At 36.1% G+C, this 21,962-nt stretch overlaps 2 protein-coding genes across 7 annotated transcripts; one reads left to right on the forward strand and one right to left on the reverse strand.

The window, feature by feature from the left end:
- Positions 1 to 234: 234 nt before the first annotated feature.
- On the forward strand, positions 235 to 5,274 carry LOC127628701 (tyrosine-protein kinase STYK1-like). Of its 2 annotated transcripts, none has more exons than XM_052105498.1 (10): positions 235 to 351; positions 627 to 700; positions 946 to 1,095; positions 1,310 to 1,507; positions 1,652 to 1,833; positions 1,927 to 2,010; positions 2,120 to 2,337; positions 2,489 to 2,529; positions 3,282 to 3,378; positions 3,571 to 5,274. In XM_052105498.1, exons 2-10 carry the CDS (start codon positions 655 to 657, stop codon positions 3,740 to 3,742), a joined length of 1,188 nt encoding a protein of 395 aa, XP_051961458.1. In that variant the 5' UTR covers positions 235 to 351; positions 627 to 654; the 3' UTR covers positions 3,743 to 5,274. The 2 variants fall into 2 exon arrangements, with proteins under 2 accessions (XP_051961458.1, XP_051961459.1); XM_052105499.1 differs by having other exon boundaries at positions 259 to 387.
- A 225-nt stretch (positions 5,275 to 5,499) lies between these two features.
- Positions 5,500 to 21,747, reverse strand: LOC127628702 (transmembrane protein 269-like). 5 transcript variants are annotated; one of them, XM_052105500.1, is made up of 9 exons: positions 21,527 to 21,747; positions 20,429 to 20,492; positions 16,671 to 16,720; positions 15,805 to 15,853; positions 13,308 to 13,455; positions 12,720 to 12,817; positions 7,646 to 7,789; positions 6,961 to 7,161; positions 5,500 to 6,704 (listed from the first exon to the last, which is right to left on the reverse strand). In XM_052105500.1, exons 4-9 carry the CDS (start codon positions 15,851 to 15,853, stop codon positions 6,595 to 6,597), a joined length of 750 nt encoding a protein of 249 aa, XP_051961460.1. In that variant the 5' UTR covers positions 16,671 to 16,720; positions 20,429 to 20,492; positions 21,527 to 21,747; the 3' UTR covers positions 5,500 to 6,594. The 5 variants fall into 5 exon arrangements, with proteins under 5 accessions (XP_051961460.1, XP_051961461.1, XP_051961464.1 ...); XM_052105501.1 differs by lacking the exon at positions 16,671 to 16,720; XM_052105504.1 differs by lacking the exons at positions 15,805 to 15,853; positions 16,671 to 16,720 and having other exon boundaries at positions 5,502 to 6,704; positions 21,527 to 21,745.
- Between the last annotated feature and the right edge of the window lie 215 nt (positions 21,748 to 21,962).

The raw sequence follows: 21,962 nt of genomic DNA on the forward strand, positions 1-21,962 counted from the left end.
CTGCAAAGAAAACTACAAGAGAGAAATGTGTGAAAGTAATCTGAGGTTGTGTTATTTGCAGAAAATCAGTTAAGCCTTCTTTACAAAATAGGAACTGTCATAATTAAAGAAACAGAAAAGAAAAACAATACAAAACAAAAACTCAAATACTGAGCTCATGGAAACAGTTAAAAGCATTCAGTCAATCATTAACTGAAATGTGCAGTCACCCACACGGTCATTGCTCTGAAAGTTAAAATCAAACCCTTTGCTTTAAGACTGAGGTGGAACAAGAGATACAGTATGTGACTTGTGTCTATCAAAAACAGCCAGTGTTCTAAAAAGGCTTCTTACCATCTCCGTTCTAGTAAGGTAAGGATGCTGTGGACTCATTGGTGTCTTCTCACAGTACGTACAATTTCTTCAGTTTTTCACACTATACATTGTTTTAATTATAAAAACATATTTGGAACAAGAGGCACCACACCTGTATTGAGTTTATTCGATGAATGCAAATTTCTGGTGTATTTTGTTGATATAACAGCCCCAACATCTCTCCTCTCTAATATCCAGCATAGCAAATGTGTGATTTGTAATCAGTTTTTATTTCTGTTCAAATGATGCCGGTTTTTTTTTTTTCATGCCAGGTGTGGGAAATGGTAAAGGGACAACTCTATGGCAGTACAGATGCAGTGCAACAGCTCCTTTGACCCAATCTGTTGTAAGTAAGAGTTTGCTTTTCTTTCAGTGCTATAGCTTGTGAGACTAAGCCTTTGCCTGAGAATACAGTCCCTCTAATTTAAGATGACATGCTATTTGAGACAAAGCTCTTTCTTGTTTTCAAGTAAGAAAGACATTTACTGTAATGTGCTTTACATAGTATGATTTTACATTTGTTTTCAGATCCTTAAATGGTTATAATAATAAAAATATTAAATTTAATTTTGTGTTTTCATGAATGGACAGATGAGGAAGGATCAGGCTCATTGGCTGTCATCATTATTCCAAGCTTGCTGGCTCTCAGCACACTGATAGTTGTGTGTCAAATAATATGGAGCTTCTTAACCAAAAGATCATCTGCTCGGGTGACCACAGGCTCGCCAACAAATGTAAATGGTATGAGGGGAAAAAAATAACTTTTTGAAATGTGCGACTACGATCAATTAACTGTATTGTCAGCAACCCTTAGTTAAGTCACCTTTCCTCCTCATCTTCTCAAGCAAAAACTACTTGATGTGCTTGAAGTTCTTTCATTTGTATGCTTGATTTGAGCCATTCACTGCTCTTCATATCATGATAAGTATTATCTGCTTAATCAATAATCTTTCAGAAGGGGAACTAGAACAACTGGGCACAATCTCTGGGACTCTTCAGTCTGCACAGGAAGCACTTAGTCCATGGGAGATTCCTGCTCAGTGCACCCTTGAAGAGGTGGAGCTCTTTCAAATGGGACACTATGGACCCATATGCAAGGGTCAGCTAAAACAAGACAGCATATCCACTGCTGTAGTGATTAAAAGTTTAAAAGGTAAAATAAGCCAATATAGGCTATCCTATACATGCTCAAAAGACAATGTTTTTCAGACAGGTGAAGAGGGCCTTACATTTTGAGGTCTTGTGATTATACTGATTTTAAAAGACTGTGAATGTTATACATGTCTTCATGTTTCAGACAGGTCAACTCAACAGGAGGCTAAAGAATTTGTGGATTTGGTCCTCTTCCTTGCATCAGTAAGCAAACATAAGAATATAGTGAAAATGTTATACTGCCAGACTCACCGGACACCCATGTACCTGGTTTTGGAAGCAAGCATTCCAGGGAACCTATTACATTTCCTTTGGATTCTTCGAGGGGTAAAAATTCTTACATCTTGACAAAGGCTATGCACATGGCATTGGGAAGTCATATCATTGATTTTTCTTCTGAATTCGACTTTTACTAAACAGGACAGTTCTGAGACAGTTGATAACTTGCAAGGGTTTTCAGAGAGGTCTATTTATCTAGTAGCTAAACAGGTAGCAGCAGGTCTGGTAAGTCTTTGTCATTTGCAAATTCATTCTATAAAAATAAAGTAACTATAAGACAAATATGAATTCTTTAAGTTTGTTTCATGCATCTCAGTGTTGTCCATTTCTTTAGGATTACCTACACTCCTACCATAGAGTTGTTCATGGGGATGTTGCAGCCCGAAACATGTTGATTAGTTCAGGGTTCTCTGTCAGAGTCTCTGGATTGGACTTGGCTTTTCAGAGTCGACAAGCAAGGATCATTGACAACGAAATGGATGCCAATGTCCCATTAAAATGGCAAGCCCCAGAACGGATCATGAGGTGTCCCCTAACAGACAGGAGTGATGTGTAAGTCAAATCACCTTATTATATCTCTTTTCAATTAAAGAAAAAAACACTAATGGCTTTCTAATGGTAACACTGACTTTAAAAAAACAATTGTATACTGCATTGTGAGTTGACCAAGACATTAATAAGTTGTGCTGTCTTACTCCTTCAGATGGTCCTTTGGAATTCTGCTTTATGAGCTCACAACCCTGGGTAATATTCTTTCAAAATCCTACTTGCATATTTTCTTTGATATGAGGTTATAATTTGAGAAACTGTGGTGAGCACAATATGTTGAATACTTTTTCCATCAAAGACCATTTTGAAGCATTGTTTTGAGAAGTCACATACACTGATCAACCACAACATTACTAACCACCTGCCTAATATTGTGTGGGTCCCCCTTGTGCCGCCAAAACAGCGCAATACTCAAACCTGCCCATCTGGCACAAACAATCATTCCATGCGATTAACTAATCAGTCAATCATGTGGCAGCAGTGCATAAAATAATGCAGATACAGGTCAGGAGCCACAGTTAATGTTCACATCAACCATCAGAATGGGGGGAAAATGTGATCTAAGTGATTTGGACCGTGGCATGATTGTTGATGCCAGACGGGCTGGTTTGAATATTTCTGTAACTGCTGATCTCTTGGGATTTTCACAAACAGCAGTCTCTAGAATTTACTCCGAATGGTGCCAAAAACAAAAAACATCCAATGAGCGACAGTTCTGCGGATGGAAACACCTTGTTGATGAGAGAGGTCAACAGAGAATGGCCAACTAAATACATTTTGTTCGAAATAACAAAGTCTACGGTAACTCAGATAACCGCTCTGTATAATTGTGGTGAGAAGAATAGTTGAGTTGGCGGCAGGAGGGGCACCTCCGCAATATTAGGCAGGTGGTTTTAATGTTGTGGCTGATCAGTGTATTTACACATGTCTGCCTTCTCTTTTGATAGGCTCTCCTCCCTATCCTGACCTGGAACCTTCAGAAATGCTCCCTCAAACATTAAGCCATTACAGAATGCAAAGACCAGAAAACTGTGGTGCTCCATTGTAAGCCGTTATTCATTTAATTTGCCTTTCATAACACAAGGGCAGAACAAATTGCCCTTGTTTTCCTAGTCTTCCTCTCTGTGATATGTGAGAACACCTAAAAAAAATATTGTCTTCATGCTCAGTGGCTAATTTGTAGCAGTGGATACCAAACAATGATAATAATCTGGTGTAATCTTGTGTATCTTGCAGATATGACCTAATGAAGTACTGCTGTATGTGGAATTTCAAGGACCGGCCTGTGTATTCTGCCATTATCAGACTTTTAGACTCTTACATATATCTCGCTGACACAAGACCTCTTCGCTGTGGACAACAGATAGATATCTGTGAATACAGAAGGAAAGCAGGGCTGGCCCCATGAGCTCTCCACATTCAGATAACAATTTCTTATTAATACAGTTCATTCACAATTGCACAATTGATTCAGTTCTAATAAGACTGACATTTCATATTAAGCAACTGTAATTTGTATCCTGTGCTCTGATCATGTCATTACGGCCGAAACATCAATAATGGTCTTCCGAATTTTCGGAACTATTAAAGATGACGAGATGAACAAAGAGTAATGGCCAATAGCGCAGTGGCCTTTAGTGGTGAACTGAGATTAACTGCTTGAGAAATTGGAACGGTATGTTCTCGTTTACACATGACACTAGTCAATCAAACATTAAAAACTATACAAATTAAATAAGTTAAAATTGTGGTTACTTTATGACTAGGATCTGCCTTAAAAAAATCGAAGGTAACAAGTTTCCATCCTACTCTGAGACCAAAAACATGTTTAGTACGTTTTTGTGACGGCAGCAGCAACTGTTGTAACCAGGGGTTAAAGGGGATCACCCCCCAAAAAATAAATAAATAAATAAACTTCTTCCATCATTTCAGATGTGTATAATTTCTTTTTTCTGCTGGAGGGTACATTTTGAGAATGATAAACACAACACACAATGCTTTTCAATGAAAATCTTCTGTATACTATTAGCTCCTCATCCTCGGTTCTTCTTCATCTCTCTCGCCCACACCACGTGTTGTGTAGTAGACACTGACACTGAGAAGTATATTTCAGCTCTGTTGGTCCTCACAATGCAAGTGAAAGGTTCCCAAAATTATGAAGCTCGAAAAGCACATAAAGGTAGAATTAAAGTTATCCATACGACTCCAGTGGTTAAATCCACACCTTCAGAAGCGATATGATAGGCGTGAGTGAGAAACAAATCAGTATTTATGTCTTTTTTAACTATCAATCTCCACTTTCAAATTCTTCTTCTTTTGTTTATGCCAATTCACATTCTTTGTGCATATCGCCACCTGCTGGGCAGGGAGGATAATTTATAGTAAAAAAAAGACTCAACTGATCTATAAGAAATGGATTTAACCAAGTCATGTGGATTACTTTTATACTGAAAGAAAGTCATACACATCTGGGATGGTATTAGGGTAATGATAATGATGAACGATGAGAGAATTTCCATTTTGGGGTGAACTAACCCTTTAAAGTACAGAGAATGCATGTACTTACAGGCGTGCAGTCAAAATGTTACTATTAATTAAAATTCTAAGTATTTAGACCAAATAACAGGTGATCATTTGAAAAGTAAATCCCTAAGTATTGTACTTGAGTATTACAAATTCTGTTAAATTAAATTAAATTAAATTCAGCAGCATTTAATTCATAGTGGTTTCATACAGTATTTGAGTATGCCTGTAGTTGTTGTCGACTGACCCTTGACCATTACAAGCAAGTCAAGTTCATTCATCTTCAACGATGGCTGAAATATTTTACTTCAGATCGAAAACTGTATTTTGGTGACTGATGAAATATCTCTTCACAAGAACAAATCAGTAACCAATTACATTTTACTCATTGGATTTCAATGGCTTTTTAAAAAAGTGAAGAACAATATGTAGGATTTGATTGACTTGTTAACTAAGTAGGATGGACAAAATAATATTTGAACTGTGAAATCTATAGGCCTACTTGGTAATGTAAATAAAATTTGTATAAAATATAAGTAGTACTCAGTTCTTCAGCAAAGCACACATTCTCCAAATTTCAGTAAGGTTTGTCCCAGCAAAACATTCTAACTCAGTCTGAAAGAAAAAACAAAGATGAGACATTTTATTATTACCACCACAAAATTTTAATAAAAGGTAACCACAAGTGGTGCACAGAACACAAAATAATGCCTCAATACTGTTATTTTGCAGGGCACCAATCTCCCATTGAACCTGTACACGGTACAAAGCAAATCTAATGGAAGATCACTCGCTAAACATAAGCAATAACTCCAAGATAACTGTGAGTGAGGAAGCACGGCCCCTTAAAACAGAGACCAACATGCACAGACATATTCCAGCAAAATGCTTTGGCGGGATGCTACACTCATTTGTCAATTTAAACTGCAAATTAAACTATTCTTGACACTGTTGCCTGGCATTTGTTTTGAATTCCTACCTTATACAATATGGGACATACAGTACAGTATTTAAAGTCATTATTGAACCAGGCATTAGATAAGTAAATGATAATTGCAGTTTTTATATGCAGCCTAATTACACAGATCAGGAGGATACAATTCCCTTTAGAGTAGTTAGAAATTCACAATTTCATGTCAAGGGCAATGCAACATTATCAGAATAAATCAATAAAGCAGAAATTTTTTCATGATTGAGAGCTGAGTTTTGAATATTCTGACACCGATTATTCCTATATTCAACTGTTTTAGAAGAATTTGCTTTTTACAAGTTATAAACCAAATAGAAAAAAAAAATCAGTTGATACCTTAGATACACATGAAAAACTTGTTCTGATCTACCTCTTCAACAATAACCCAAGAGCAGTAATTCTACAAATATAAATTCCACAGCAAATTTGACAATCTCTACCCTGCTTCTTGCCTCTTCAGCGTTTCTACATTCAGTACACATGTGTACTGTGCAATAACATTTGATGCTCTGATCATTTAAACACATGACAAGATGTGTAATGCCGAGGCAAAGAGCATTTCTCTTTCATAACGATGAAACAAAATCAGCTATTCAGATAAGGTAGATTTAATCAGTTTTATGTTTATCACCTCAAATTAAAAATGGTAAAAAAAAAAATCCAAATTGGTTTTCAAGAAGCAGCAGGGGATTCCAACAAGCTGCACAGACCTTCTTCAAACATGAAGAGTTAGCCTTTAGGACAAGGCCTTTAAGGCCATTACACATTTACACTTTGCAGCTCCACAGAGCTGTTGGAAACAATATGTAGGAAACAGACCATAACAAGTAGTACACACATGCTGGAGGGAAGGAAGAGCAAAACACCATGGCAATTCCTGGGGAAATCAAGGAAAAAGTCATATTATATTTATTCAATTATAAAATACCTTCTTAAAATTGTCCATGCATACTTGACATAGCTAAAGGTGCCTAAAAGTTTCTAAATGCAGCAAGTCTTCTAATGTTGTTCAAGAATCTAAATTACTGTAATATTTGTCCAGCTTAAAAACATGTGCATCCAAACTTTTATCAAATTCTGTACTTTTGGCACATTGGTGTCAAACTTTAAACCAACGATCTGAGTGGCTTTACCTCCAATGTAGACCACCTTCTTCCAGGCCTGAGACTCCAGTATTCTGTCATGTGGATAAAAGTTCTGACTGACCATAAAAGGAATCATGGCCAGTGCTATAATTCTCAGTACTGCCATATTCCCTCCAGTCAGCAGAGAGACACAGGCTAGGATGGCAGATGAGTAGATGCATGGGAGGCCACGGTACATGAAGGGGATTCCTAAAGAAAATAGCACATATAAAAGATATTTTATATCGTATATACAAAACACGCCAATGGCAAGTGAATTGAGAAAATAAATGTGTATTCATAAATATTTTTTATTGACCACATGACAATGGGAGTATTGTTGTTTTTCTTTGCATTTTGGTGTCAAAGAGCATGTGATGGTACATGGAGTTCTGGAGGTAAAAAAAACTTCAGGCATCAACAACCTTGATACATTTTGTTACAAAAGAATGGATTTTGATATCTGTTGTAAGAAGGCATATAAGTCATAGCAGATGCCTTATGCCGATGTACCTAATAATCTTGGTTTCATTGCAGTGGACAAAGCATGTTTATGTGTTTCTATTTATTTCCTTTTTAAACTTTCAAGTGTACTGAATTGTAGGATGCAGTTGGGTTTGGCAACAGCAATGTTTTTGCTAAAGACTAGTGTGATACGTATTTATTGTAACCAACACTGGTAGAAGTTCCTCACCACTAGAGAAGAAGCAGAGACGAACAAAGACCGACATCACGTAGGACATGCACAGGATATTATCCAGCAGACTTGGTGTCCTTAAGAGTAGGGATGTTGCGATACCAAATGTTGTAAAATCAGCAAAATCATCCAACTTTGCCCCTGCAGTACACAAGAAACAAACACATTGTCAGAGGTTAATACATAAATCAAATGTTAATGCAAGACCTATTTAAAGCTATATGCCTTTAACCCCTTAAACTCTGGTGAATTTTTGTGCTAGTGCAGATCAGCTATGCAGATCTGAAATTTAGGTGACGCTCTAATGCATCTCAGCCTCCGCAGATGTGCTTGTCCATGGACATTCAGTGTATTTTTCAGTTCATGCACCACCTCCATTCTATCTAGGTGTCAGAAAGCTGAGATCCTCCCCTTTGCGATGATATATAACATTTTATCAGCAATAGTCGATATAATATCTTTCAGATCATTTGTGCAGCATGCTTTCCTGATGGATGCATATTTTTTTCTGGACATCTAAGATATAACATTTTATTATTCACCCAAGCAAGCTCACAGACAAGTAAAAAATAGGTAATTTTGTGGAAAACTGCCAGAGGTAAGAGCATACATAAAGTTTGTGGTTACTTGAATCAAACGTTCCTTAATATTTTGACATATAAGAGGTATTTCTACTATAAAAACATACTGTAAATTCAGAACACAAAACTTAATCCCCAATGCAATTAAAGTATTTATTGAAACCAAGCTGCCTCCTCTACATCTGTATATTAGAGTTGTCACAAATGGCACGAATTAATTCATGACCGCCTCTACAGCAAAAACATCAACATCTACTTCACGTCATCGCACACCTGGCCCCACCCACTGGTTCAGTTCGTAAATAAAGAGTGAGAGAACAGGATAAAGGTCTACTGCTCTTGTTGTTTTTGCATAAAATGCTCAACAAACTGTTTCGCTATCTGTGCTTTTTTTTAAATTGCTGGTGTATGTAAACATGAACTAGATGGATGTCTTTGACTGTTTTGATGTGTTTCCGGTGATGTGCACCTTAGTGCAGGATGATACTGGAAACTGGATGGGTGTATCTTCAGAGTGCTTTGGACTGTGTATGTGTGTAATGTGGATGTTTCATCTGTGTATTTCAGCATGGATTGCATGTTTTGTCGACTGATATCAGCATGGATTGCTTGTGAACCAGTCAAAAACAATTCAAGCTTTGCCAAAGAATTGTCATTGAAGGATATGAGGCAATTAAAACATTTGGACCCAATCAAAAACATAAGCAAACAGTTCCATTCATTAATGTATAAAATGTCTTGACTGTTTGATAGTCAAACAGTCAAACATGAAAAGTTTGTTGACATGACACAAAGCAATGGCTTGAGGATGTTTACACCAGGCACGTTGACACAAACCTTCTAAACCATTTATTTGTGTTGCTGGCAGTACTAGCACCATCGCAAAATGGAACGGGACACCTGTTTACTATTGGCGTGATGCACTGCAACTGACAGCATCATTGATTATAATGGGTGCTATTGCTTTTGATACGTGCCTCTCCCATCTGGTGTAGACAGGGTGTTAACAGTTGTTCTTGAGATGAACAGTTTAATATTTTCGGATCCAATGTGTTAGATGTGTTATGTATAATCCCTGAAATGTAGTTTTATAAAATTGTGTGGTTGTTCATTCTCTGCCAATTGAGATTCAAATATAGCTGTATTAGAAAAGGCTGCACAATGTTAGCAAATCAGAACAGTGGACGTTTACATGAGCTGAGGCCAAAACTGAGCATTTAGACAAAAGTCCAGAAACAGGATGGAAAATGATCATACAGTATATTACTAAATTATGACTGTTTTGGTGGGGGAAAATATTTTTTTCAATGTACCACAGGGAAGATAATAAAACTATAAAAAAGGGGGGCATTTCATGACCGTTTATGTGCTGTGAAAGACTTTTATATTCATATATCTACTGATATACCCCTAGGTGGCACTTATTTATGACATGATTTCAGGCCTTATTTTGACAATTTATCTAACATAAATGGAAAAGTGATGGTGTTCTGTGTAGAGTTCAGACTTTAAGCTTTCAAATGATACCACATATGACTGACATATGTATCCAGAGACTTTTATGTTTTCAGTGTAAGCTTATGTCAAGTTTAAGGGTTTAATTGAATCTGAAAAGTGATAAATCTTCATGTCAGTCCAAAATAGCTCATCATCATCATATATAAACAGTGTTTCTTTATCCCTAGTGCATGTTTTCATCAGGTTGCGAACATTGGCTGATTCAGATGTAGGACTAAACAAGCAGACTGGAATTCCAATCCTATGGTCACACATTTGAGCAATGTGAAATATGCAGTGGGTCCAACGCATCAGGATAAAACAGACAATCAGAACATGATCCCCCTGAATTAGCCTGCTTCATCACAATGTGACAAATCAGGGAGGGGACTGGAGGCAAAATAACACCTAGCAGTGAGGTCATGCAGACAAAGCGGGAACACAAAGCAGCTCAAGAGTGACTTGTGACTTGGCATTGTTCAAGCATTGCTGAGCTATTTCAGGCAGCTGGGTCAACGTGACCATCTGCCCACAATCAACTAGTTTCCCGCTCAAGAGATTTAGCCAGTTTAATTATTGGTTTGGAAGAGTTGCTTGTTCAATGTTTTACAGAAACTCAGTAACTGTTTAAATTAAAACACATACAGTGGGGTCCAAAGAATGTTCCATGGCCAGCAAAGACCTATCACCTCCAACCCACTGTGCCGGCTAGGCAACGAGACTTCTGGTCTCAGCAAACGTGAAGGCACACCGACGTTAGATGGATCGACGAGCCGGCCGGTGGGATTTGTATCTCATGCAAGCAAATCAAGATTAGATTTGGGGTCAGACTGAGGCTACATGTAAAAATGCCTCTGTTTTGCAATTTTCTGATTTAACACAAAATATTTAATTACAAATTATATTATCTGCAAAACCAATTTTTATTGAATTTCTTAATATTTTTTATCATATGTCCCAATTTTGTCTTAATGACAACATACACTCAAACTAGCATGGACTCTAAATGTTGCAAAACACCATGATCCACATGTTCCATGCTATTCCAGTATGATTTGAGAACGTTCCAAAATGTATCCTGTGTCTAGCGTTATGTGCAAAGGAGTAAACAGAGTCAATGTCACAAATTTTAGAAGGTGTCACATTGCGAGGAGTCCATGCGAGGATCGGACATGTGAACTGTGAGCTCTGCGCCATTTGCTAGTTTGAACTATTTTAATGACATAAACTGTTGAGATTCGATACACTCTGTTCATAACTGTTCTAGATGGACAATATGTCAAAGAATTCAAAATCCTCAGGCTCTGGAGACATTAAAAGACACTTTAACTACCTGCTACAATTTCTCCCTATAGATGTCCCCCTCTATTATTTCAAGCAATTTGATAGCATAGCGAAGTCCTTCATTTGGAATGGAAACTTCCCAGATTACATTTTATTAAGTTGCATAGGCCGATTGACAAATGTGGACTAGGCCTACCCAAGATTTAGTTTTATTATTATGCTGTGACAGGGTGGAGGGCGGGCCGGGTCATGATTCTACACACCCGGTCCCTTATCAGCCTAATTAAGCCTCCGAGAGGGATAAAGGCCAACTGAGGATAGTGCGAGAGAGAGATATTGTTACGGACGTGTCCGTCATGTGTGTGTGTTTGTCTTGTGTTTAAGTTAATCATTAAAATATTGTTTATATCGCCAGGCTGGTTCTCGCCTCCTCCTTTCCATTGAACTGCTTTACATATGCATTTGGTCAGACATTTCGCTCATTGGTCGCTTCCAACTGAGAAAGCCCCTCCCTGGTTTTGTACTGAACAGGAAGTTCTTGCCCCTATTTCGCCATTGCAAAGCCTTTCTATCAAACTAACCGGAGAAGTTAAGTTACACCCCGTCGTCTTGCATTTTGAGTGTTTAATTCAGATATTTATTTAAATGTTGCTTTGAGCATATGGCTGAACCCAAAGTTAAGTATGAATAAGTCCCCTTTCTGCTGGTCAGAGTGGATTGTGAGGGAGCTTAATACATTTGGTAAACTAAATGAGAGTGGAGTGTTGAGAGCTTTTGAAAATATGGTTCAACATTTTGGGTTTGTATTTGTATTTGGGTAAATTTTTTAGGTATTTACAGCTGCGCCACCTGCTCTGTACTGTTTTTGGGAGTAGCATACACCCCCCCTAAAGCGGCAGATCCTCTAGGAGTGGTGATTACTGCTTATGGAAAAGGTCATCATTGAGGCATCAGTGTATTACTCCCTGCTAATTCAGAGTCTGGGGGACGAAGCCTCAACTTCTCTCAAGAGATTATGGGAGAAATATTTAAGCTTGGTATTGGAGGAGGGAGTGTGGGCTAGGATTCTAAAAACATCAAGTCTACATCTAGTGATGCGAGAGTGTACCTTATGCAATTTAAGATTTTACATTGATTCTATTGGACCCCCTCTAGATTGTCTTAAAGAGGGGTAAAGGGTTTGGTTTCATATAATTTCATTCCACATTTTCTGTTATGTCTGTTTGGCTTGTTGTATGGAATCAATAAAAATAGTTAATAACAAAACATTTCACCAATGTAATTATTTGTTTAGTGATCTTGAAATGCAGAATCTTCCATATTTATTCATTATATGTCAAAATGTTTCTATACATTTTTTAAAATCTAAAACTATGTTTATTTTGCTGTTTAAAATAGATTTTGTGTCCCTGATTTTCAATGTAGTCTTACATTTTGGACCCCATTGAGTTTATCTTTGATAGCTGTTGCAAAATGGAAAAAGGATACATGCAAACAACTTAAGTATTAAATAAATCTTTTTGAAAGTGCTTAAAATTCAATATTTAGAGTGAAGAAGATACATTAGAATGTCCTTACTGCTTTTTGCCTAGATAGAAGAAGGGGATTGTCGTTAAATGCAGTACACTGTATCTATTCAATGCATCAATCAATTCTGATGTCAAGATTCACCCTTGCCCTTAATCTTGAAAAAATTCAGCCCTACTCACCCAGTGCAGAGCATGCATTCAGTTGCCTAGCAACTGCTCCGTCTGCCAAATCCAACAAGTAACCGATCAAAACCAGCCAGCACGCGGCATGGTGATGGCTGTGAATAACAATGGTGGCAGGATCATAAAGTTAGGAGTTAAAATTAAGTACTAAGATAAACAACAAAAAACAAACTAAATTAAATTTGACCAAACTATTTTCGTTGTTATCCCTAAGATGAAGCAACTTTTATCTTTACAAACCAAATTTATACAGAGTTTATATTTCAATTTCAATTTCAATTTAAATGTACTTTATTGGCATGATTGTGTTTACATACAATATTGCCAAAGCATTAATACACAAAACAGATAATGACAAGACAAATAATAATAATAAAATAGTAACAAATAGCAATAAAGATAGAATTAAAATAAGGTAATGAATCAAATAATATAAAAAACTATAATAACAATATACACTATACAATATAAAATAAAATATGCATTTATATTCTGTCACTTAAAGTCAAAAAGAAGGTTTATCTCATGAAAATCTCTTAAGTTTGATTATGACTTAAAAACACGAGTGAAAACATGAGTGCATACCCGCTGAGACTGCAGAGGATTGAGGCCATGCCCATGATCATGTTGGCAACAGAAAGGGCATTGGCAGCATTTTTACGGGCAAACTCCTTCAGATGCACCCAATTAGCATGTTCGATTAGGAGCATTTTGTTAGCGTACTGGAATAATGCTGTGACCAAAAAGAAAAATCACCAATTACACAACAGTTTGCCAGTAGAAGTGCATGGTTTGGGGAGTTCTCAATTATGTGAAAATATACTAAGAGAGTGTGAAGTGAGTGACAGAATTCCAGGAAATTACTAGCAGCTAAATTAGAGGGTAAGTATAATAGTAGTTACACTTTTTTTATATCTAAATTACAAGTTCTTTCTTAGCCGAAACAGGCTATTTTTGTATGATTTTTTTATTCTCTCTATATAAATTTAATAAATAATTGACCACAAATAATTCTCTCACTTAGTTGCACACAGTCTTTATGACATGTTCGTTAAAAAAAATGTATAATAGCCCAATTGCCCTATTAAACCCATATTCTATTTTGAATGCCCTAACACAAAAATACAAACAAGCACAACAGTATGTGAAACAAAATCAAAATGTAAGCAATTAAAAGCAAGAGTAGATTAGAGTCGTTCTTTTTGCATAGTGAAACCTCAATATAACCCCCCCATCTAATAACCCTGAAAGTTAACTGTAAAAATACCCCCAAGAAGGCAACTCAAAAGCTCTATGCGAACATTAGATATGCCTGTAAAACATAAAATAATTTTACAAACTATAAAATACTTTGTTTCATAAACACACAAGTACACACATATTGTACAGTCAAAATATACAGTCAATATTTTTTTTACGTAAAACATAAATGTAATTTTAGAAGTTGAATAATATGTGTAAGGGTGATCAAAAATGGCATAACTAGACAGCAAGCATTATATTTGAAAAGTAATTGGGATGTAATATAGACTATTCAAAAAAGACATGGTGGGATAAAAAGGAATACACTTACCAACAGAATGAAATACTCTCCCAGTTATTTAATATTAACTAAACCAAAACAACTAAAATATGATTGCAAATGACTGTTCATCTGAATGTAATGCCATCAATGTGCTAAACCCACAAGGCAATATTAACACAAGAATTAAAATGACATGGTTTAATACTGTAATAGATAGAGGTCTTGGAAGAAAACATCACTGGGGTTAAGGGTTATTATTCATTTAAATATGAAATGTAACATAACAATCTACAATCACTAGTCCTCTAGTCTGACAAGCTAGTGTCCTGGAAAAAAGGCTCTGTTCACACTGTAGACAATTCCGATTTGTTTTTCGAATCTAATCTTTACGACAAATTGTCCACACTGTTATTTGTAAGCAAGCAGATCTGTACATTGAAGCATTGTGGTAGTTTTCTAGCATATCTACATTGGTTATAATAGTAATGATACAGAAATCAACATTTTGCCAAGTTACTTTTTTTCCTCTAACAAGATGCACCAAACTGGAAGTATGGAGAAAGGAGCAAATTTGCCCTCTGCTTATGTACATCGTGGTGTTTAGATGATGTCTCCAGAAATTGATTTTAAACAACCTAGGAATGTATTGAATTTGTAGCAATTTAATTCCATGTTGCTTTCTATAAATAATGTGGACTAAATAAAAATATTGTGATCAGATCTGCTGCAAAATCGGACATAAGCTGCCAGTGTGAACAAATTTTCAGCGATACCCGGAAAACCCCAAAGACAATTAAAGCATCAATACCTCTCACAGCGAGAATAAGTCATTTGTATTGCTTAATTACTGTGCTCAAAGCACCTATTTCATCTAGAGGACAATTTGAGTATGTTACACTTAATAATGATAGTGAAATATGAACATTTAGACGGTGCTACAAATTAAAAAATATCTTATGTATATATTAACCAGGTAAAGGATCTAGAAAGTCTTCTTTAAATTCTAGTGCTTTTCTTTAAGTGTGCCCAAGACTGATTTGCTACTGAAATGCTGCAGTGATTTTCAATGAAGTCCCACAAAGCGGTCTTTGTCCTGGAGCAAATCAGTGGGCATAAAATCTAAAAGAACATCTCAAGTGGATAGAACTGTGCTTTGTTAGAGAAATTCACAAAGTATAATTTATATAACATAACATTCATAATGAAATAAGCTATCAAAAACACTCCATTAGGATTTTAGTGGAAAGTTAAATCCCCCACTTACAGATATTATAATGGGTTTAGATATTATAAAACATCATATGTATGCATGACAGACTCGCCATTTTACTGGTTAAGATGCATTATGAAATTAAGTATACTTTCATTTCTGGTCATGTGCTGCTTTTCTATAAGGTGAGGGGAGCATGCAAGGAGACATGCACAATATTTGCCATTTAAGTATATGTTCATTAGCTGTAAAAATGTTAGGCTCATTGGTACAATACGATCTTGCCTAGCATTTGCAAAGACATCAAAAAAGTTTAAGGCAGGGTTCCTACTATTGCGTTTTGTAACCTGAACTTGATGTGATTCCAAAGCCAGTCGATTTCAAGCGACTCTTCATCTGAAAGAAAACAGTCAATGAGATAAAGCACATGCCAATACACAAACTTTACCACAAAGCTAAGTTAACGTTTGTACATTGATTCAGAGGCAGATAATAGACCATAATTTTATTGACCTACCATCTTTACATGTCTTCTGTATAGACTGTAAGAGTTATCAAATTGTGGCATAATTTGATTACAAAATGATGTAGGATAGTAGGTCCAGTAGCAAGTAGCTTAATAATATAGCAAGTATTTTAATATGAATAGAATTACATGATCGCAAAATTTTACTTTGATGCAATTTAACAATTACTATTAGGGCTGACAAGATTATGAAATTTGGCTGACAAGATTAATTGTCCAAAATTATTGCGATAATGGTGATTAATTGTCTGTTTTAGGGCTCTCGTGATTATGATGATTAATTGTCATAGGGCTGCCAAATGAACATGTAGTACTGTATATGTTTGCTAATACATAGTGAAATAAAGAAAAGAGGACTTGTGTGTTTCTGGTGTATAACATATGTGGCCTTACATAAAAGCCTCACGTTATGTTTACTGTATAATTATCATTGCTGATGCAATGATTTAATTTAATTGGCTTAATTGCAGGAGCTCTAGTACATTAGGATATTAAAATATGACATGTTGGCCTTTAATCTTTACCAATCAGGATCATAGAATGTTCCAGTCCCAAGTACACAACATCAGACTTCTCTCTGCATTTATATAGATGGGTGTCTACTAGTATATGTTCACTTGAATTAGGTGAATACAACTATTACTCAGTGTAGTGAAAAGCTGAATATTGCAAGAGTAAAGAACTTACCTTATTTAACCTATTCAGACCCTGCGTCAATTCCAATGGACATCACTTTTCTCCAGTGTTTTTTAAATGTTTTTGTAATTTGGTGACACCCAAACGACAAAGAATTATTAGATTAGATGCTGCCAATTCAAACTGTGAGTTTCATATCACAAATTGTTACTTTTTGCACAGAAAATCTTCCTTTAAAATGAAGCATGGTGCCATGAGACACAAGACAAAAAATGGCATAATTGAATCGATTATATTTATATCTTAAAACTAGATAAATAATACTTTGACAGTTTTAAAGAAAAGTTGAGATGTGACATTAGTAAGACAAGTCATAATATCATAATAAACAGTTACATTATTACACAGGATTTTGTATTATTATTATTTGATGTCGATTGTGATGGACAGTGGGTCTCAATGTAAGGAAAAGTGTAGAATGTATACTACTGCAAAACTGACAGATGTAATTTCAGGAATAATTCTACACATTTCTTCACCAAAATTGAGTCAGATTATCTACAGAGCATGCCTGACAAGTGATCAAATTGGTCTCATGAATTCAAAACCTGTAACAGCAGCAGCAGTAGGTTATGCCTTTGTATGCTCTTGGAAACAAGATTTTTTGTAAACATAAAAGTCTGAGCTGCACACTGAAGGGTTGAAGGTTCGAAGCTCACAGAGGACAACCCAAGAGGCATCACCATTGAACCCTTAAAGCAGGAAAATAACGCAAGGTAACAATAGGGGATTGTACATGTAAAGAGTTATGTATACGTATAAACTTGGCCCCATAATCACTTCCAGACTGACTTTTACAGTGAAATTGGAAACAGCAGGTTGACTTTTCTTTAGCTAAAATCGGTCTGTTCTTACCGAAATTCGAAACACTGCCCCCAGTGGCCAAAGCGGTAAGTGTTGTTAGGCGTATGGCCACATGTGAACTCCATTTTCCTGGTGAAATGTCCATGGGGGGGTGCCAAAAGAGAGTTGTTTTCAGCTGTATAGAATGTAATACAGTGAAGAGGAATGCATTTTTTATAAACTGAACCCCCCCAACCCAAACCCTAAATCTAAACAACCATCAGTTGAGTAAAATTGTAATGTAGGGGGGGTGCAACCTTTGAATCATGCTAGTCATTGATTATGCGAATGCAATTACTTCCTGGTTTCGATGCGGGCTACGAACCCGGGTCTCCCACGGTGCTGACGCAACACGCTTCTGGCCGCACCACAAGAGAAGGTGAATACGCTGGAGCCGATGCAAAAATATCTGATGGGAGATGATGCTTGTCAGTGAGTCAGCATAATGTCGATCCTAGGGTACTGGAATTTTCGAAAACAGCATGCCAACTTCCCGTGTGATCATGCTGTCACTGCACGCAGCATTATTTATTATTTGCTTCATTGTTTGCTATGAAAGTTTTAAATGAACTTACACTGTTTCACTTGTTACAGTTATTATATTTTAGCTTTATCTACTTCCAACAATGGAATTCATGATCAATCCCTCAAATTCCAGCATAGGCTATAAATATTTGAGAAAAAAAAAAATTCTTAAAAACAACCATAATCCACAATGGCTTATAATTTATAACTTATATTTATTTAGTTTTCTTGAAATCATAATAAATCCATAAGTATAATTATCTGGATGTTGCTATCATTCATAAATGGACATCAGAAATACTGTAATTATTAAAACATTACCATAAACTGAATTTTTGAATTGATTATCATTTATGACAGCATTTAGAGTAGAAATAAAACAGGGTCATATTTTATTGTCCCTGGAAGTTTATAGAGTTTATAGAGGCGAATATGGGACTCACAAAATTATGTGGGTACAACGTAATTAGATACATCACTGCGACGAATATGATCCGGTCTGGTTACATTATCACAGCTTAGCTGGGCAGAAGAATACTTAATTAGTGCGACAGGCCTAATTAATATCTAACAGAGTGTTTGGGTTAATAGTTTATGTTTCTACTGTTGAGTAAAGTATCCATTATTTTAATTATGTGTTATTTTTTAATTATGTATTTTGTTTTTGTGCTTAGGTCTAAGCATACAGTGGATAACAGCTACAAATATTGTAAAAACTTGTTTTTCTGTTTATGTAATAGGTTAATTATTGTAAGTAAATAAAAAATGTCCTTATTTTGGGATAGGAAAGGGATGTTATGGGAATTAAAGAAATGTGTAAATGTGGGGGCTCAGAAATGACAAGAATTAAAAAGTCAAAATGGCATATTTTGTGTAATATATATGAAATACAATTATGCATAAAATTATGCAAAATACTCCACTATTGGACTAACAAACTAGTTGAAGAAATATGATCCTAGATTTGTGGTAAAATGCAGTATAATAGCTTTTTTTGTGTGCTTTCTCTGATATATTTTTATATTTAGGCTATGTATGATGCCATTGCACTAGTCAGTTCAGAATTAGTGTGTTGTATTCCTTGCGAGCCACCTTCAACTGTTTCAAGTATCAACAGAGGATATAAATACACATGGTGATCCCAGTTTACAATCCCTTATATCAGTGGTTCTCAACCAAGGGGCTGAGGCCCAATAGTGGGCCTCAGCAAACTTTCAAGGAGGCTGCAAGATGACTTAAAATTATTTGAGAAATTGTATTAGAATAATCTAACTCGATAACTAAAATGCTAAGAACCACTAAAACATCATGCCTACAACATATAAACTGACAACAGCTGAAACTTCTGGAATCATAAAATGAATGATTCATTATTTTAATCTTTTAACACTTCTTGTTTCCGGGATAGGCTTTGGAGTCAAAAAGTTTGAGAACCACTGCCTTAGATAACACAAATTAAAAAAACAAAAACATAGTGCTCTAATTACTCACACTACGCCCAAATAGGACGAAGTTATGCAAGTGAAGTAAACATTGGGAACACCTTTTTTTTTTTTGTGGAAATGGAATCTTAACAATTGTAAAGCATTGTATTGTATGCTGCGACACATTTCATGAGGCAGTTTTGCTTCAGCAGAACTATATTTAAGAACAGGAACATCAAAAATCAAGGCAAGTAAGCTAATTTCTGATAAATGACCCCAAGTATTCATTACCAAACATCTGCTAGCACGTCTGGCCCCTCTATTTCACTTAACAGAAGCCCAGATAGACAGGATTAATGTTTATCTGTGTTTCTGGAGCACTGGCTAATACATTGGCCACATAAATGCTCAAGTTGTGTAACTGCACCTCAGTGTAACCTGGTAGCAGTTCAAAACAAGAGCTCATTGAACTGCTAGCCTAAGCACCATGGAACATTCTGCCATGATTATGTGAAATACATAGCTGGGGCCCATATTTTATAAATAATGGATTAAATGTACAAGCTAACCTCTTGGCAACTACTGTACTGTTTACTCTAAACAATTACAATTCAAATGTTTGTTCATCAGTTTCCATGTAAATATGTTTAATCAACCTCTGCGTTTTTATTCGGGACAAATAAATACTCCAAATGGGCTTAATTCCAACTTGAAACACTAAGTCAAAGTGCAACCAAGCCTCTAAAAGCTGTAGCACTGTCCTCATCATATAAGGAAGTGCAAACTTGTTTTTTACAGCTTCACATCCCAACCCTTCATAATTGACCACAAGAAAAATTTGTGCATATTGTGACAATCCTAAACATTCATCTAGCCATTATAATCTGCCATTTTCTCTGTTATGAGAAGCAGCAAAGATGTTGCTCTTACTTATAATGTGAAGTTAAATCTACGTACCAGATGTGGGAGTTATGAGGATCATGGTGGTCTCCAAATTTCTCAGAGTCAAAGAATACTGCAACTAAACCAATAAGAACAATGGCTTTAAAATAAGGTAAACTGAACAATTTAAAATCATATTGTATTACAGTGGAACATTTGTACAAATGTGTACCTAGATAAATTAATTATACTATAATCAGATTAGGCATCACAATGATTTTTTTTTTATTAATCACATTAGAAGCACTCCTGCTTGAATTCATCACGCTTCTCTAAAACCTTCCTACCACGTTTAACCAGAATAAATAATAACACGGTGTCACATTTTTTAGAAAAGGGAAGTATTGCCTCGCGCTGTCTCACAAAGATACGTCCAATTATATAGCGACAACTGAAGGAGGGAGCAGACTTTATGTGATCCAATCAGGACCTCACATCTATTACATAAGTATAAGTGACTCATTCTGGCATGCTTTTCGACTAGGTTAAACGAGAAATCTGGTTATCAAATCGAAAGCGTTTTTGCGTCCGTCAATAGTTCCCATATGTAAACACGCGTTAGACCGACGTCTTTGACCTTTTCGCTGCGTCTCGCTGTTTATTATTATTATTATTATTTGTATTATTATTATTAGCGTCTAATGCCGGAGCGCCACGTTTTTAAGACGCCGTGTCAAGTTCAAAAGAACTTCACCTGCGTCTCAACACACTGCGTTCTGCTCTATTTGTGGCGCTGCGTTGCCTTTTTAGCGAAAGGTTAAAAAAAACGAATCACACTAAGCTATTCTGTAGGCATGACTTTAAGCACGACCAGAAAATCCTGCGATCTGCGCATCCTTATCCGAAGGCTGACTTAGCAGCAGGTCATTATTTCTAAGCGCACATACTCATAAACATGAAACCACTGTCTGAATATTTTCTGTGGTTTATTATACTTGCAAATATAGATCTCTTTATATTTAGACGCCCCATATTCTGTCCCTCAAAACGTCCAATATGTTTCTGTTATGCCAATACAATTTGAAGCTTATCAGTTTAGGCTAGTCCTTCTATATAACAAGATTATTACGCTGTTATTTTCAAAGAGAAAGTCTATCACATTTTAAAACTTACCTTCGATGTCAAGGAAAGAGTGATGCGACACAGAATGAACGCAGTTCTACAATTGACGGATTTGAACTGGACTTTACTTCGATGACAAAATATTTGTATAGATTAATTCACATACAGCGGTTTCTTACTAAACAGAAATGACCTTAGACGAAGATGACATCTATATTATGGACTGCACCTGTTTGTCAAAAAACAATGCATTGCCCATTTTCAGCGCGTCTCTTTTAAAGGGATAGCGGGATTCGCTGGAATATTCCACCGGAAATGACGCCGAAATAGTTCTAGTTCTTTCTCAAAGCACAACAGTGGGCAGAGACGGTAGCAACAGCAGTCTGCAGGTCTTATTCACAACACTGCAATTTTTCTTAAGAAAGCGTCAGTAAGGTCTTGCACAACAATGAAACCATATCATAGTGGAAAAAAGTGCAAGAATGTA

The sequence above is a fragment of the Xyrauchen texanus genome, chromosome 35 (genome assembly GCF_025860055.1).
Source record: "Xyrauchen texanus isolate HMW12.3.18 chromosome 35, RBS_HiC_50CHRs, whole genome shotgun sequence".
Classification (NCBI taxonomy): domain Eukaryota; kingdom Metazoa; phylum Chordata; class Actinopteri; order Cypriniformes; family Catostomidae; genus Xyrauchen; species Xyrauchen texanus.